We start from the raw sequence: 15,854 nt of genomic DNA on the forward strand, positions 1-15,854 counted from the left end.
TGTAACCCCAGCACTTTGGAAAGCTAAGGTGAGTGGATCACCTGAGGTCAGGAGTTTGAGACCAGCCTGGCCAACATGGTGAAACCTCGTCTCTACTAAAAATACAAAATTAGCTGGGCATGATGGATGGTGCGCACCTGTAATCCCAGCTACTCAGGAGGCTGAGGCAGAAGAATCGCTTAAACCTGGGGGGCAGAGGTTGCAGTGAGCTGAGATCATGGCACTGCACTCCAGCCTGGACAGAGCAAGACTCTGTCAAAAAAAAAAAAAAAAAAAAGCAGTGTTATGTTGAGGGGCATGTAAGAATAGGAAGAATACTTTGCATTTTGTTTTTCTAATCTTAGACAGCTTGGCACTCCAGACATTGAGGAGCAGGTGTTCCGTTCAGCCCAAGTAGATGCTTAGAGCCAAGGTAAATTGCACTGCGGTGTGTATTTGGTGGTTTGTCCAAGAGCTGGGAAGCAGTTTACTATCTAAGTAAGTATAATAGGTAGGTGTACAAGATGGTGCCTAAGATTCCCACAGTGATGCTCGTGATGGCCCAGTAGAAGGCTTGTTTGGAGGTCTTGGCTGCCAGCTCATAGTCACTGGATTTATTGTACTTCTTTGTCTGAGTTTTAGGAGAGAGGGAACAGGGAAAGATGAGTATAAAAGAGTTATTGCATGGCTGGGTATGGTGGCTCACGCCTGTAATGCCAGCACTTTGGGAAGCTGAGGTGGGCAGATCACCTGAGGTCAGGTGTTCAAGACCAGCCTGGCCAACATGGTGAAACCCAGCTCCACCAAAAATATAAAAATTAGCCAGGCGTGGTGGTGGGCGCCTATAATCCCAGCTACTCAGGAAGCTGAGGCAGGAGAATCGTTTGAACCCGCAAGGCGGAGGTTGTGGTGAGCTGAGCTCGTACCACTGCACTCCAGCCTAGGTGACAGAGTGAGATTCTGTCTCAAAAAAAAAAAAAAAAAAAAAAAGAGTTATTGGGTGAGGGTGGGCTGTGGAACTGTAAGGACTCAGGGTGGAGGTCTGAACCCACAGAAGGTGCTGGTGTTGCTCAGGCTCCTAGTTCAGAAGGGAGAACAGGCCAGGCGCGGTGGTTCATGCCTGTAATCCCAGCACTTTGGGAGGCCGAGACGGGCGGATCACAAGGTCAGGAGATCGAGGCCATCCTGGCTAACATGGCGAAACCCCGTCTCTACTAAAAATACAAAAAATTAGCCGGGCGCAGTGGCGGGCGCCTGTAGTCCCAGCTACACGGGAGGCTGAGGCAGGAGAATGGTGTAAACCCGGGAGGCGGAGCTTGCAGTGAGTGGAGATCGCGCCACTGCACTCCAGCCTGGGCGACAGAGCGAGACTCCATCTCAGAAAAAAAAAAAAAAGAAGTGAGAACAAGGAAGAAGTTGGGTCAGGGGCAGGGGTGAGATGGAGAGGGACGGTGAGGATTGGCATGGTGCAGGTGCCCACCAGGCAAGAAAAGATCACGGCTGGGATGGCGAAGGGAAGGCAACAGAAGAGGCTCAGGATGGACAGGCAGAGGTAGTCGCTGGACTCATCCTCATCAGACATCAGTTTAAACACCTGGGGGGCAGAGAGTTGGTTATGTCTCACTGTGGCTTCTGAACTCTAACAATCCTTTCTCACTCTCTCCCCACTTACCCTAACTCATCTCTCCTTGGCAGCTATACGATCTTCATTGACCCCATTTAAAATTCTCATTGACTTTCTCTAACCCCCACCATGTCTCCTCTAACCTCTCTCTATCCTTTTTAGTTTTTGAGACAAGGTCTTGCTCTGTCACCTAGGCTGAAGTACACTGGCATGATCATAATTCACTGCAGCCTCGAACTCCTGGGCTCAAGCAATCCTCCTGCCTCAGCCTCCCAATAGCTGGTAGTACCATAGGTACAAACCACCACCAACCCCAGCCATTTTGATTGTGTTTTTTTTTTTGCAGAGATGGAATCTCATTATGTTGCCCAGGCTTGTCTTCAACTCCTGGCCTTAAATGATCCTTCTGCCTCAATCTTTCAAAGTGTTAGGATTAGCCGGGCGCGGTGGCTCACGCCTGTAATCCCAGCACTTTGGGAGGCCGAGGCGGCGGATCACCAGGTCAGGAGATCGAGACCATCCTGGCTAACACAGTGAAACCCCGCCTCTACTAAAAATAAGGAACAAACTAGCCGGGAAGGCTAAAAGGGCTGCCTTTAGTCCCAGCCACCGGGAGGCTGGAGGCAGGAGAATGGCGGAACCCGGAGCGGAGCTTGCAGTGAGCCGAGATCCGCCACTGCACTCCAGCCTGGGCGACAGAGCCAGACCTGGCCTCAAAAAAAAGTGTTAGGATTACAGGTGTGGAACCATCATGCCTCGGCCTCCTGCACGCTTCCTTCTTATTTCATTTATTTATTTATTGAGACACAGTTTCCCACCTGCCGCCCAGGCTGGAGTAAAAATGGCATGATCTCAGCCAGCCTCACCGCAACCCTCCGCCTCCTGAGTTCAAACGATTCTCAAGCGCCCCCAGCCTCCTGAGTAGCTGGGACGGCCAAGGCATGCTACTACGCTTCAAAGGAATTTTGTATTTCTTTTAGGAGATGGATTTCCCTACCACGTTGGCCAGGCTGGTCTTGGAACTCCTGACCTCAGGTGATCCACCTGCCCCCGCCTCCTAAAGTGCTGGGATTACAGGCATGAGCCACCACACCTGGCCCTTTCTTATTTATTTTTTATTTTTGAGACAAAGTCTCACTATGTCACCCAGGCTGGAGGCTGGTGGCACGATCTTGCCTCACTGCTCCTCTGCCTCCTGGGCTCCAGCACCCCATGCCTCAGTCACTCGAGTAGTTGGGATTACAGGTGTGCACCACTATGCCCGGCTAATTTTTGTATTTTTAGTAGCGACTGAGTTTCATCAGTCTGGTCGTTGACCAGGCTGGTCTTGAACTCCTGGCCTCGAGTGATCCTCCCACCTCAGCCTCCCAAAGTGCTGGGATTACAGGCGTGAGCCACCACACCCGGCCCATAGCCCCTCTTGTAACCTGTTAAATGTATATGTTTAGCCACCCTGTCATCATATCTCCACAGGAGCTCCAGGTACAATTGGCAGCTGGGAATGTGCCTGACAAATGTACACATCTCAGATAATTCAGTAAATGTCTCAATAGCCCTGAGAGACATGCACCAAAAAAATCAAAGCTATGTCTGACCCCACATTATCACCAGGTCAGTGGTTGGCATCCTGTTGCAGGTGAGGACTGCTCTCACCTGGACAGAAGCTCCTTACAACTTTGGCCCTAGTTGCAATGATAGACATACTTCTCTGCTGTGGATTTTTCTGCTGTTTCAGTTTCTGTATGGGAATGCAAGACAGACTTTCCCAGAGACTTTCCAGACCTTACGCCATATTAGTCCAACTAACTACTCATAAATATTTCCAACTCCAAGTGGATCAGTTCCATTCTGTTGATCAATCACAATGCCCTCTTTCAGCAGGAAGTAGCCAGCATGAATGTGGCATTGAAATCCCATAGAAATGGAATGGAATTTGACAGTGGGAAACTGTAATTGAATACCCCCCCTTTTTTTTTTTTTGAGGCAAAGTCTCGCTGTGTTGCCCAGGCTGGAGTGCAGTGGTGCAATCTCAGCTGCAACCTCCGCCTTGCGGGTTCAAGCGATTCTCCTGCCTCAGCCTCCCAAGTAGCTGGGACTACAGGTACCCGCCACCACGCCCAGCTACTTTTTGTATTTTTAGTAGAGACGGGGTTTCACTGTGTTGGCCAGGCTGGTCTTGAACTCCCGACGTTGTGATCCGCCTGCCTCGCCCTCCCAAAGTGCTGGGATTACAGGGTTTGAGCCACTGCGCCTGGCTAGAGTACCCCATTTTTAAAGAAAAAAAATGATTTTTTTTTTCCTTTTTCTTTTCCCCCCATCTCCTACTTAGCTCTTTAGGAATGCAATTGTAACCTCCCTACATGGCAAGCTTATCTAATTATATGTTTACTTAGAAGTTCCAGAGACTGAACCTTGAAACAAATCAGGCACCCCTAGAATTCTCTCCCATCAGATTGCCTTGAGACAATGGTCAATTTCTCTGCTCACGGTGGTGACAGCTAGAGCACCTGATAGATAAGACATCAAAGCATGTCACATAGACCCCACACCTCCTTGCCCCCCACCTTTATGTCATTCACATCAAGCCCCCCTTTAAAAGTCCCTGCTTTCTGTCCTGAAAGCTGAAGCAATACCCCTAAGGCAGGAACCTGTACCTCTTCCCCTCAGCTGAGTTCTGGAATAAAGTCACCTTCTTTATACCAGAACTTGCTCTTGTTAATTGGACTCTCCAAGAGTGGAGTGACTGGACCTGTGTTTGGGTATAAAGCCTTCATTATAAATTCACCGTTCCCTTATAAAACTCTCACCCTATAAAACTTCTTTGTCGTGTGTGTGTGTGTGTGTGTGTGTGTGTGTGTGTGTGTGTAGAGACCGGGTCTTGCTCTCCCAGGCTGTAGGAGTGCAGAGGCATTATCATAGCTCACTGCAGCCTCAAACTCCTGGGCTCAAGTGATCCTCCTGCCTCAGCTTCCTGAGTGGCTGGGATTACCGGTGCACACCACCATGCCCGGCTAATTAAAAAAATTTTTGTTTTTTGCTGGGTGCGGTGGCTCACGCCTGTAATCCCAATACTTTGGGAGGCCGACATGGGCGGATTACCTGAGGTCAGGAGTTTGAGGCCATCTTGGCCAACATAGTGAAACCCCGTCTCTACTAAAAATACAAAAATTAGCCGGGCGTGGTGGCACACACCTGTAATCCCAGCTACTCGGGAGGCTGAGGCAGAACTCAGGAGGTGGAGGTTGAAATGAGCCGAGATCCTGCCATTGTACTACAGCCTGGGTGACACAGCGAGACTCCGTCTCAAAAAAAACAAAAAAAACAAAAATTTTTTTTTTCTTCTGGTAGAGACGGGGTTTTGCTATGTTGCCCATGCTGGTCTTGAATTCCTCGGCTCAAGTGATCCTCCCACCTCTGCCCCCCAAAGTAAAACTTCTATTAGCTCTCTCACTGTTCCTTTTATAATATCCTTTACTTCATCCCTATGAATCCTGCTGTAAACCTTTCCGGTTCGCCCATGAACTCCCTGCTCTTTTAGCTCCTCTAAGACCTTATTTGACCACCTATTCACTCCTCTTGCTGGGACTACAGGCGCCCGCCACCACGCCCGGCTAATTTTTGTATTTTTAGTAGAGACGGGGTTTCACTGTCTCTACTTCTCTGTCCCCTTACAAAGTCCTGCCCTGTCTCCCTCGAACACCTCTCAACTTCTGAAACCAGCTTCCTGACCTTTTGAACTCCTTCTCCATCCACGTACAGCAACCTTCCTGTTCTAAACCCTTGCCCCTCTAACATATGTCTCTGTCCACTTGTATCACCCCTGAGGTTCCTTTATGATACCCTTTCTGCTCTCATCATTTCTCCTCTACTCTCTCTAACACTCCTCCTCCTACTCCTACCCTCCTCGAACATTCCCAGGAGGGCACCTGGATCTGGCACTACCAGTGCTACATGGAAGCTCTTCGTTGATCACCAACCACAGGGGATTACCATGGCGGCCAGGCAGGCCCCACCTCCTAGCCCTTCTCTCTGCTTCTATTGGCCAATTGGAGGTGGTATGTCATAGGGTGGGAACCAATACTTGGCTTCTGATTGGTATGATGGAGTGACGGCTCCTCCTACTCACTCAAGTCATTGGCCAATTGAGGAATCCCTGGTTCCACCTTCAAAACAGACCTATAAATAAGCTTCATTTCCTTGATCATCTTTGTTTAAAGATTCCTTCTGACCATCTTGAGAGAAAAACACTACTCGGGGCAAGAGTGATGTGGGCCTCTGAGTCTTGTGTTTCAGGAAAAACACAGTGCATTTTCTCTGCTCTCATACCACAACAGTCAACACAGAAGAGTTCTTTGATCAAATGTGTGGGTTCCCCCCCTTTTCCCCTATCCCCTCAATCCCCTCCAACACCAAGCAAGTAATCATTTGTTTCCTTCCTTCCTTTCCTTTCCTTTATTTTTCCCTCCCTTCCCTTCCCTTCCCTTCCTTTCCCTTCCTTTCCCTTCCCTTCTTTTCTTTCTTTTCCTTCTTTCCTTTCTTTTCTTTCTTCTTGCTCTGTCATCCAGGCTGGAGTGCAGTGGTGTGATCTTGGCTCACTGCAACCTCCGCCTCCTGGGTTCAAGTGATTCTCCTGTCTCAGCCACCTGAGTAGCTGGGACTACAGGCGTGCGCCACCATGCCCGGCTAATGTTTTGTATTTTTAGTAGAGACGGAGTTTCACCATGTTTTCCAGGCTGGTCTCAAACTCCTGGGCTCAAGTGATCTACCCACCTCGGCTTCTCAGAGTGCTGGTATTACAGGCATGAGCCATTTAACCTGGCAAATTTTTTTTTTTTTTTTTTGAGATGGAGTCTCCCTTTGTCACCATGCTGGAGTGCAGTGGTGCGATCTCGGCTCACTACAACCTCCGACTCCCTGGTTCAAGCGATTCTCCTGCCTCAGCCCCCCGAGTAGCTGGGATTACAGGCATGCGCCACCATGCCCAGCTAATTTTTGTATTTTTAGTAGAGACGGAGTTTCACCATGTTGGCCAGGATGGTCTCCTGACCTCGTGATCCGCCCGCCTTGGCCTCCCAAAGTACTGGGATTACAGGTGTGAGGCACCGCGCCCGGCTCTGGCTATTTTTTTTTTAAGTGCATTACGAAAATATTTTATAACTTGTGTGTTTAGATCATGTGCCTTAAATGTGATTATTGGTATGTTTTGCTTTAGGTCTACTATTATTTGTTTTGTATTTCCCCTTTTCTGTGTTTTGTTCATTGTTTTCCCGTTTCCTGCTTTCTTTTGGATTATTTGAATATTGTTTTAATATTCCATTTTAATTTATTCATTGTGATTTTCACTATATATCTTTGTAAGTTTTAAGTGATTGCTCTAGGGATTATGGTAAACACATTGAAACATTTTGTAGTCTACCTAGATTGAATATTTTGCAACTTCAAGTGGAATATGGAAACCTTCCACCATATTGGTCCCTTCACTGTCTCCCATTTATGTGTTGGCTTTCACATGCATTATGAAGACATGCATTGAAAATACATCCATTGGCCGGGCGCGGTGGCTCACGCCTGTAATCCCAGCACTTTGAGAGGCCAAGGTAGGTGGTCAGGAGTTCAAGACCAGCCTGGCCAACATGGTGAAACCCCATCTCTACTAAAAATACAAAAATTAGCTGGGCATGGTGGTGGGCACCTGTAATCCCAGCTACTAGGGAGACTGAGGCAGGAGAATCGCTTGAACCTAGGAGGCAGAAGTTGCAGTGAGCCCAGATCACACCACTGCACTCTAGCCTGGGTGGCAGAGTGAGACTCTATCTCCAAAAAAAAAAAAAAAAAAGTCCAAGTATTGGTGGCTCATGCCTATAATCCCAGCACTTTGGGAGGCTGAGGTGGGCGGATCATGATGTCAGGAGATCAAGACCATCCTGGCTAACATGGTGAAACTCCATCTCTACTAAAAATACAAAAAATTAGCTGGGCATGGTGGCAGGTGCGTCTGTGGGAACCTAAAGTTACTTGGGAGGCTGAGGTCGGAGAACGGGGTGAACCCAGGAGGCGGAGCTGGTAGTGAACTAAGACTGCTACTTGCACTGCACTCCAGCCTGGGTGACAGAGTGAGACTCCATTTCCAAAAAAAAAAAAAATTCCCCCCCAAAGTGCTGGGATTACAGGTGTCAGCCACTGCGCCCATCAGTCATTCCTTTTAATGGCAAAAACCGCAATTATTTTTGCATCAGCTACACGCGACATACACACACCAATATTATATCTCAGTCACCCGCAGACATATAGTTTTATTTCCTTCCTTCCTCTAATCTACGCCTTTTTTTCTTTTTTGAGACAGAGTCTCACTCTGTCCCTCAGGCTGGAGTGCAATGTGGAGTGATCATAGCTCACTGCAGTCTCAAAGTCCTGGGCTCAGGTGATCTCCCTGCCTTAGCCCCCTGAGTAGGTAGGACTACAAGCATGTGCCACCATGCTTGGCTAATTTTTAAATATTTTTTGTAAAGATGGGGTCATGCTGTGTTGCCCAGGTTGGTCTTGACCTCCTGGTTTCAAGTGATCCTCCTGCCTCCCAAAGTGTTAGGATTACAGCCATAAGCCACTGCGCCAGGCCGTTTGCCTTTTTTTCTTGCAGTGACTAGAACTTCCAGCACTGTGTCAAATAGGAGTGTCAAGAGCAGACATCCTTTCCTTCTTGTTGATCTCATAGGGAAGTGTTCTGTCCTTCATCATTAGGTATGATATATATTTGGTGTATTTAAATCTATTATAGTTATTATTATTATTTGAGATGGAGTTTTGCTCTTGTTGCCCAGGCTAGAGTGCAATAGCGCCATCTTGGCTCACCGCAACCTCTGCCTCCCGGGCTCTAAGCGATTATCCTGCCTCAGCCTCCCGAGTAGCTGGGATTACAGGTGACTGTCACCTCACCCGGCTAGTTTTTGTATTTTCAGTAGAGACAAGGTTTCACCATGTTGGCCAGGCTAGTCTCGAACACCTGACCTCAATTGATCCACCCGCCTCAGCCTCCCAAAGTGCTGGGATTACAGGAGTGAGCCACCGCACCTGGCCGTTATTAATATTTTTCATGTTCAAGTTGTACCACTCTGGGCCAGTGGGCGCTCCTTCAAGTCAGCTTCTATGTCGAAAATGAAAATTATTTGTTAAAAGAAAGGTAAGTTATTAAAAGTGATTCCAGCAGGTAAAAAGATTGAATTGCTACTAACGGTCGATGGGAGGCAGTGTTGTCCACCCAGTGCTTAAGAACATGGCTTTTGGTGGCAGATTTCCTGGTTCCCAATCCTGGCCCCTCAGTGGATTCACTGTAAGACCTGCACTGTGTCTTTCCAGCTCCCTGTGCTTTATCCTCAGGCTGTAAGATTGCAGGCTATATGGTTAGTGTGGAGATCAAAAGAATCAATACTCCGAAGGTGCTCATAACAGTGCCTTGCACTTGACTCCCAGAGTTCCTGCTTTCACCATCATTATGAAGACAAAGTACTCAAAATCTACTACATGAAAAAGATTACAGGCCCTGGAGATTTTGCAGGCATGTTCATTCCAACTTTTTTTTTTTTTTTTTTGGAGATGGAGTTTCGCTCTTGTTACCCAGGCTGCAGTGCAATGGCGTGATCTTGGCTCACTGCAACCTCCACTTCCCAGGTTCAAGTGATTCTCCTGCCTCAGCCTCCCGAGCAGCTGGGATTACAGTCGTGTGCCACCATGCTCGGCTAATTTTTATATTATTAGTAGAGATGGGGTTTCACCATATTGGCCAGGCTGGTCTCGAACTCCTGACCTCAGGTGATCCACCCGCCTCAGCCTCCCAAAGTACTAGGATTACAGGCATGAGGCACCACGCCCAGCCAACTCCAACTTTTAAGAAGCAACTAATTCCCATGACATAGAAATGTTTCCAGAACACAGAAACACATGGAATGCTTCTCAACTCATTCTGCATTGCCAGCACTGCCCCAATGCAAAGGACTGAGAACAGCCCCCAAATGAAAACTATATACGACCCAAATAAGGCATAAGCAAACCATATCCATCACATATTAAAAGAATAATAGAGGCCAGGCGTGGTGACTCACACCTATAATCCCAGCACTTTGGGAGGCTGAGGCGGGTGGATCACGAGGTCAGGAGATTGAGACCATCCTGGCTAATATGGTGAAACCCCGTCTCTACTAAAAATACAAAAAATTAGCTGGGCGTGGTGGCAGGCGCCTGTAGTCCCAGCTACTCGGGAGGCTGAGGCAGGAGAATGGCGTGAAACCGGGAGGCGGAGCTTGCAGTGAGCCAAGATTGCGCCACTGCACTCCAGCCTGAGTGACAGAGCAAGACTCCATCTCAAAAAAAATAAAAAATAAAAAATAAAAATAATAGATTGTGAACCAGTAAAGTTTTCCCAAGAGTATAAGAATGGTTCATTGTGAATAATTTTGTTAAAAGATTGAATTAAAATCTTATATGATCATGTTAATAGGTGCTGAAAAGTATTTAATATGATTCAACACAATTTTTAGGGTCTCACTGTGTTGCCCAGGCTGGAGTGCAAGGGTGTGATCATGGCTCACTGCCGCCTCTAACCCATGGGTTCAAGTGATCCTCCCATCTCAGCCTCCTGAGTAGCTGAGAATACAGGCACCAAGCCTGGCTAATTTTTTTTTTCTTTTTTCAGTAGAGACAAGATCTAGCTATGTTGCTCAGGCTGGTCTCAAATTTCTGGCCTTAAATAATTCTCCTGCCTTGGCCTCCCAAAGTACTGGGACACAGGCGTGAGCCACTGTGCCTAGCCTCAACATAAAATTCTAATTTAAAAAATCTTGACAAGCCAGGAATAGAAGAAAACATAACAAAATTGATGAAATTTTGGTTGGTCATGGTGGCTCATGCATGTAATTTCACCACTTTGGGAGGCCGAGGCAGTCAGATCGTTTAAGGCCAGAGGTTCAAGACCAGCCTGGCCAACACAGCGAAATCCCCTCTACTGAAAATACAAAAAATTAGCCCCACGTGGTGGTACGCGCCTGTGGTCCCAGCTGCTATAGAGGCTGAGGCACTAGAATCGCTTAAACCCGGGAGGCGGAGATTGCAGTGAGCTGAGATTGTGCCCCTGCACTCCAGCCTGGGTGACAGAGCCAGAGTCTGCTTCAGAAAAAAAAAAAAAAAAGATGAAATTTTTGTCAGAAATCTACATCAACTGCCTGACTTAATAGTAAAACAATAGAACAATCCCATATGAGGACGGAAACGAGGTTATGATACTAATTTATATTTTGCTGAAAGGTTTAGCCGAGGAACTAAAAGAATACATATATAATGAGGTATTAAAATTGTTAAGAAATAATTCAAATTTAGCATAGACAATCTAAGCGTGTAAAATGATGAATTATTACACCCAAAAAGTTCAGTAAGTTCGCCACACAAGATATCAACATTGGGATACTCAGTACCTTTCTTCTATCCCAATAATAATTTAGATTATGTAATGGAAAAAAGGATTGCTTATAATACATAAAATAAAGCTAAAGAGGTATAAGTCCTATTTGATATGTCATATTTATGAATAGGAAGGCTTGATATGTCATATTTATGAATAGGAAGGCTTATCATAAAGATGTTAAATCTCCCCAAACTGATAACTACATTTATTGTAATGCAATCAAAGTCAGATAAGATTTTTTTTTTTTTTTTTTTTTGAGATGGAGTTTCACTCTTTTGCCCAGGCTGGAGTGAAGTGGTGCAATCTCGGCTCACTGCAACCCCCACCCCCGGGTTCAAGAGATTATCCTGCCTCAGCCTCCCGAGTAGCTGGGATTACAGGTGTGCACCACCACACCAGCTAATTTTTATATTTTTGTAGAGACAGGATTTCACCATGTTGGTCAGGCTGGTCTCAAACTCCTGGCCTCAGGTGATCCTCCCGCCTTGGTATCCCAAAGTGCTGGGATTACAGGTGTGAGCCACTGCACCTGGCCTTATTTTTTACACTTATTTGTTTTAGAGACAAAGTCTAGCTCTGTCCCCCAGGCCAGAGTGCTGTAGCATCATCATGACTCACTGCAGCCTCCAAATCCTGGGCTCAAGTGATCCTCCCACCTCACCCTCCTGAGTAACTGAGACTACAGGCATGTGCCACCACGCCTGGCTAATTTTGAAAAATTTTGTAGAAAACAGTTATCGACTTGCTGCCCAGGCTGGTCTCAAAGTCCTGGGCTCAAGCCATCCTCCTCTCTCAGCCTCCCAAAGCATTGAAATTATAGGCACAAACTACTGTGCCTGGCCTCATTTTGTGTTTACTTGGTGCTAAATACCAATTGGATGCCCAAGAGTGAAATTCAGGTTGGATGAAGTCTGGGAGCTGAAGTAGAGGAGGCTGGCTGGCTTTCCGAGGCCTGTAGCACAAGATGACACTTGGGTCTGCCTGCTTATGTTGACATGGGCCATCCTAACCTGACATGGTTTTGCAGCTGAATGTGACAGGCCCCGCCTGGGCTGGATCTGGAGAAGGACAGGGATAGCTAACCCTCTAGATCCACTAACATGACAAACAACTAGGCATCATCCTGTCTCCAGGCATCCCCATAACCCAGAGCATTGTCCCACAAACACACGGGATCTGCCCAGACACCCAGGCCCACGGAGGAGACAAACTCAGCATCACAACAGTTACAATGAAGGTGGACTAGGGCCTTTGTTGTTTCCTTCTATTATTATTTCCTCTAAACCACCCAACAAGATGGTTGTCTCTGTTGGGCATGAACTTGAAGCTGTAATCCCAGATGTGCAAGAAATAGAACTCTATTCTCCTGCATCTGCACTGGTTCGGGTGGGTTGGGCTGTGGAAACAGGCCAAGCATGTCATTTGTCGACACGGTAGCCTATATTCTGCTTGACCACATGAGGCAGTTGGGGGAAGGGATACTGTTCCCGGAATGATTCAGGGACCCAGGCTAATGGGGGCTTTGCCATGTCTATAACGTGTGGCCTTCTAAATCATCACATGGGTATCACTTGTCCCGTTGGCCAGGGGAGGAGGAGTTTAGAGGAGTGTCCCAGGAAACATTGAAAAGCCAGCTTTGTTTGTGGTACATGTCAGTTCTGCTCACATTCCACAGGACCAAAGCACATTTCATGGCTGCAGAGGGGAACCTCTGAGATGTGGCCAGGCAATGTTCCCAGGACAAAGAGGTGATGGGCTCTGGGGGACAGTGAGCAGTCTCTTCCCCAGCAGCTCCATTGAATTTCTACTGAGAATCCCCATTCTCCATGGTGGTGGGAACTTAGTTCTGCTAAATATTGTGCTAAATATTAATCTGGTTCTGAACTTGGGTTTGTCCATGAAGCTTGGGCATCAGAAGCAGCCCCTGGGTATCTGTGGCCCACAGTGTCAGTCTAGATCTCTGTTTTGATTCATGCAGGATGGCTCCCTGCTTATCCCTAGTTTTCTTCTATAGTTCTCTCTCCACCTGACACTTGGGATTCCTATGGAAGCCACCTTCTTCTCACTAGGCTGGGCCATGGGGTATCCTCCTTGGCTGTCTGAGGTCATTTCTTTGTAAATGTCTACACCATGTAGCATATCTTCTTTGAGAACTTGGAGGCTTTCTAGGCCTTATCTGTGAGGAGCGAATACAGATAACAGCTGGGATCTCTGATACCCCTCTTCCTCAGATGCAGGTTCCAGGAACCTTATGGATGTACTATTATCTAATCTCTCTCCACATTCCCTTTTCTTTCTTTTTTTTTTTTTTGAGACAGAGTCTTGCTCTGTGCCCCAGGCTGGAGTGCAGTGGCGCGATCTCAGCTCACTGCAAGCTCCGCCCCCCTCCCCGGGTTCACGCCATTCTCCTGCCTCAGCCTTCCGAGTAGCTGGGACTACAGGCGCCCGCCACCTTGCCCGGCTAATTTTCTTGTATTTTTAGTAGAGACGGGGTTTCACCGTGTTAGCCAGGATGGTCTCGATCTCCTGACCTCGTGATCCGCCCGCCTCAGTCTCCCAAAGTGCTGGGATTACAGGCATGAGCCACCGCGCCCGGCCACATTCCCTTTTCCATGAATGGGAACAAATGCCTTTCTGGAGTGGGGGAGAGGTGGTCTTCATCAGCTATTCTGCCAAAGCTATTTGCATTTCTTGGGGACTTTCCATTCTTCCCGTAAGAGCTTGACATTTGGATGTCAGAAGCTGGAAGAGGTTTCTGTTTTCTTATTGCTGCTCTGAGACACTAGACATCTCCAATCCCAGCTCAAATGAGAAGACTCCTAGAGAATAAACGTCAATTCAGATTTCTAAATATCATCCACACATTGGCAATTATGCCTGCTTTACAGACAAAGGAACTATGCTCAAGAAAAGTATCTGTTCAGGGCTATACAGTTTTTCAGTGTCAGAGTTAAGTTTTTAACCCCCATCTGCCTGAATTCTATGTCTGTGGGCTTCCCCATTGGGACATTCTGATTTTCACAGTCTAGGAAACAGCTCCAGGGAAACAGAGACACTGGTCACTGACCCAGAAACAGAATAACAATCGTGGGCATGTTGACACACACACACACACACACACACCCCCCACAGGAAACCAGAACATTCTATTCCAGTTTTTTGGTTTAAAGATTCCTCTGAAAGAACAACCCAGTGTCAAGGAGTTAAAGGGATCTAGGGCATGAAGTGTGGACCCCTAGGGTGGATGAAGACAGCTCTGGAGCTGAGTGAGTTGAAGTAGCACAGGCAGGTGGTCTGGGTGTTCCTAGGTTGGTGGGTTTCTTGAATGTTGAGGTCCTTGGTTGGAGGATTTCTTGGCTAGATGTCTCAGCAGTTGAGTTTCTTGCTCAATGGCTGACTTGGCAGGCTAGTGTTTTGGTGAGTGGCTCGGTTGGGGAGCGGACCCTTGGGTTGCTATGCCTAGCCTTCATTAAAATAGGACTAAGCCATAAATGATGCCTAAGCCGATCATTACCGCAAATGCACTGAGCCAACCAGTTCGGCCTGAGTTGGTGTAAGCCTCTTCCCATTCGCTGTTCTCGTTGGCCTTCATAGTCTGTAGGGGTTGAAGCACAGATGTGGGTTTCTGTGTCTAGGAACCCTGGGGAGAACGGTTGGAGATCTGCAGTCACTGAGGGAAAGCCCCTGTGCAGGTCCCAGGACAGGAGCAGATGCAGGGGCCAAATGGAGGACAGGGCAGGCTGGGTGCAGTGGCTCACGCCTGTAATCTCAGCACTTTGGGAGGCCGAGGCGAGTGGATCACCTGAGGTCAGAAGTTCAAGACCAGCCTGGCCAACATGGCAAAACCCGTCTCAACTAAAAATACAAAAATGAGCCAGGCGCTGTGGCCCGTGCCTGTAATCCCAGCTACTCGGGAGGCTGAGGCAGGAGAATCGCTGGAACTAGGGAGGCAGAGATTGCAGTGAGCCGAGATTGCACCACTGCACTCCAGCCTGGGGGACAGCGTGAGACTGGGTCTCAAAGGAAAAAAAATAATAAAGGACAGGGGCTATGACTTGGGCATTATTTTACCTGGTAAGAGAAGTACAAAGCTGGCAATCCAAATGGAGGGAATAAAAGTACAGCAAAGATGGTCAAACATAGGTAGTTTGGGGCATAAAATGCCAGTTCTTCTGGTGTCTGTGTAGGCTTTTGCGGCTCTTTGGGCACCTCACCTGGGGCACCTGGACCACCTGTGGTAGGGGAGTCATCTGGATCACCTGTGGTAGGGGGCTCATTGGGAGCAGAAGGTTTCAGGGCCATGACCTTTCCCCTTAGACAAAGACGGACTCCGAGTGTCTTGAAAACGGAGCGCCAGACCCACTAGGCTTCCCCTTGTACTAACCAGAATCCCAGGACCCAAACCATCAAAGGCTGAAACTTCACAATGGAGAAACTAGCACCCCACGTCCTGATTGGCTGCCTAGTTAGGAGGCATGGCCCCACCATTCTAGCCCACCCCAAGACTCAGAGCGTGCAGCCAATCAGGATGTGGGCTCCGCCCACTCTGATAGGGATTGGTTGGAAGCCTAAGTGGTGGCTCTTGGCTCCTCCTCCTCCCACTGATCTCTCTCTGCAGGCCGCGCGGATGGGCGGTGTCAGGAGGGTCTCCCAGGAGTTGCTGAAGAGAGAAACTAGACACGCCCAGTAAGAGTAAGAAATTTACTGAGGGGAGGAAAATGAGTAATGTCAGAAGTGGATTGTAAAGCCTTGAGTTAAAAATGAATTCCGGCTGGTCGCAGTGGCTCATGCCTGTAATCC

At 47.8% G+C, this 15,854-nt stretch overlaps 1 protein-coding gene across 2 annotated transcripts; it reads right to left on the minus strand.

Moving 5' to 3' along the window:
* Positions 1 to 413: 413 nt before the first annotated feature.
* LOC116271670 (transmembrane protein PMIS2-like) lies at positions 414 to 15,854 on the minus strand. Of its 2 annotated transcripts, none has more exons than XM_031659636.1 (4): positions 15,269 to 15,854; positions 14,569 to 14,649; positions 1,460 to 1,573; positions 414 to 610 (listed from the first exon to the last, which is right to left on the minus strand). In XM_031659636.1, exons 1-4 carry the CDS (start codon positions 15,329 to 15,331, stop codon positions 470 to 472), a joined length of 399 nt encoding a protein of 132 aa, XP_031515496.1. In that variant the 5' UTR covers positions 15,332 to 15,854; the 3' UTR covers positions 414 to 469. The 2 variants fall into 2 exon arrangements, with proteins under 2 accessions (XP_031515496.1, XP_031515495.1); XM_031659635.1 differs by having other exon boundaries at positions 15,126 to 15,762.

Source organism: Papio anubis, chromosome 20, assembly GCF_008728515.1.
Source record: "Papio anubis isolate 15944 chromosome 20, Panubis1.0, whole genome shotgun sequence".
Classification (NCBI taxonomy): Eukaryota; Metazoa; Chordata; class Mammalia; order Primates; family Cercopithecidae; genus Papio; species Papio anubis.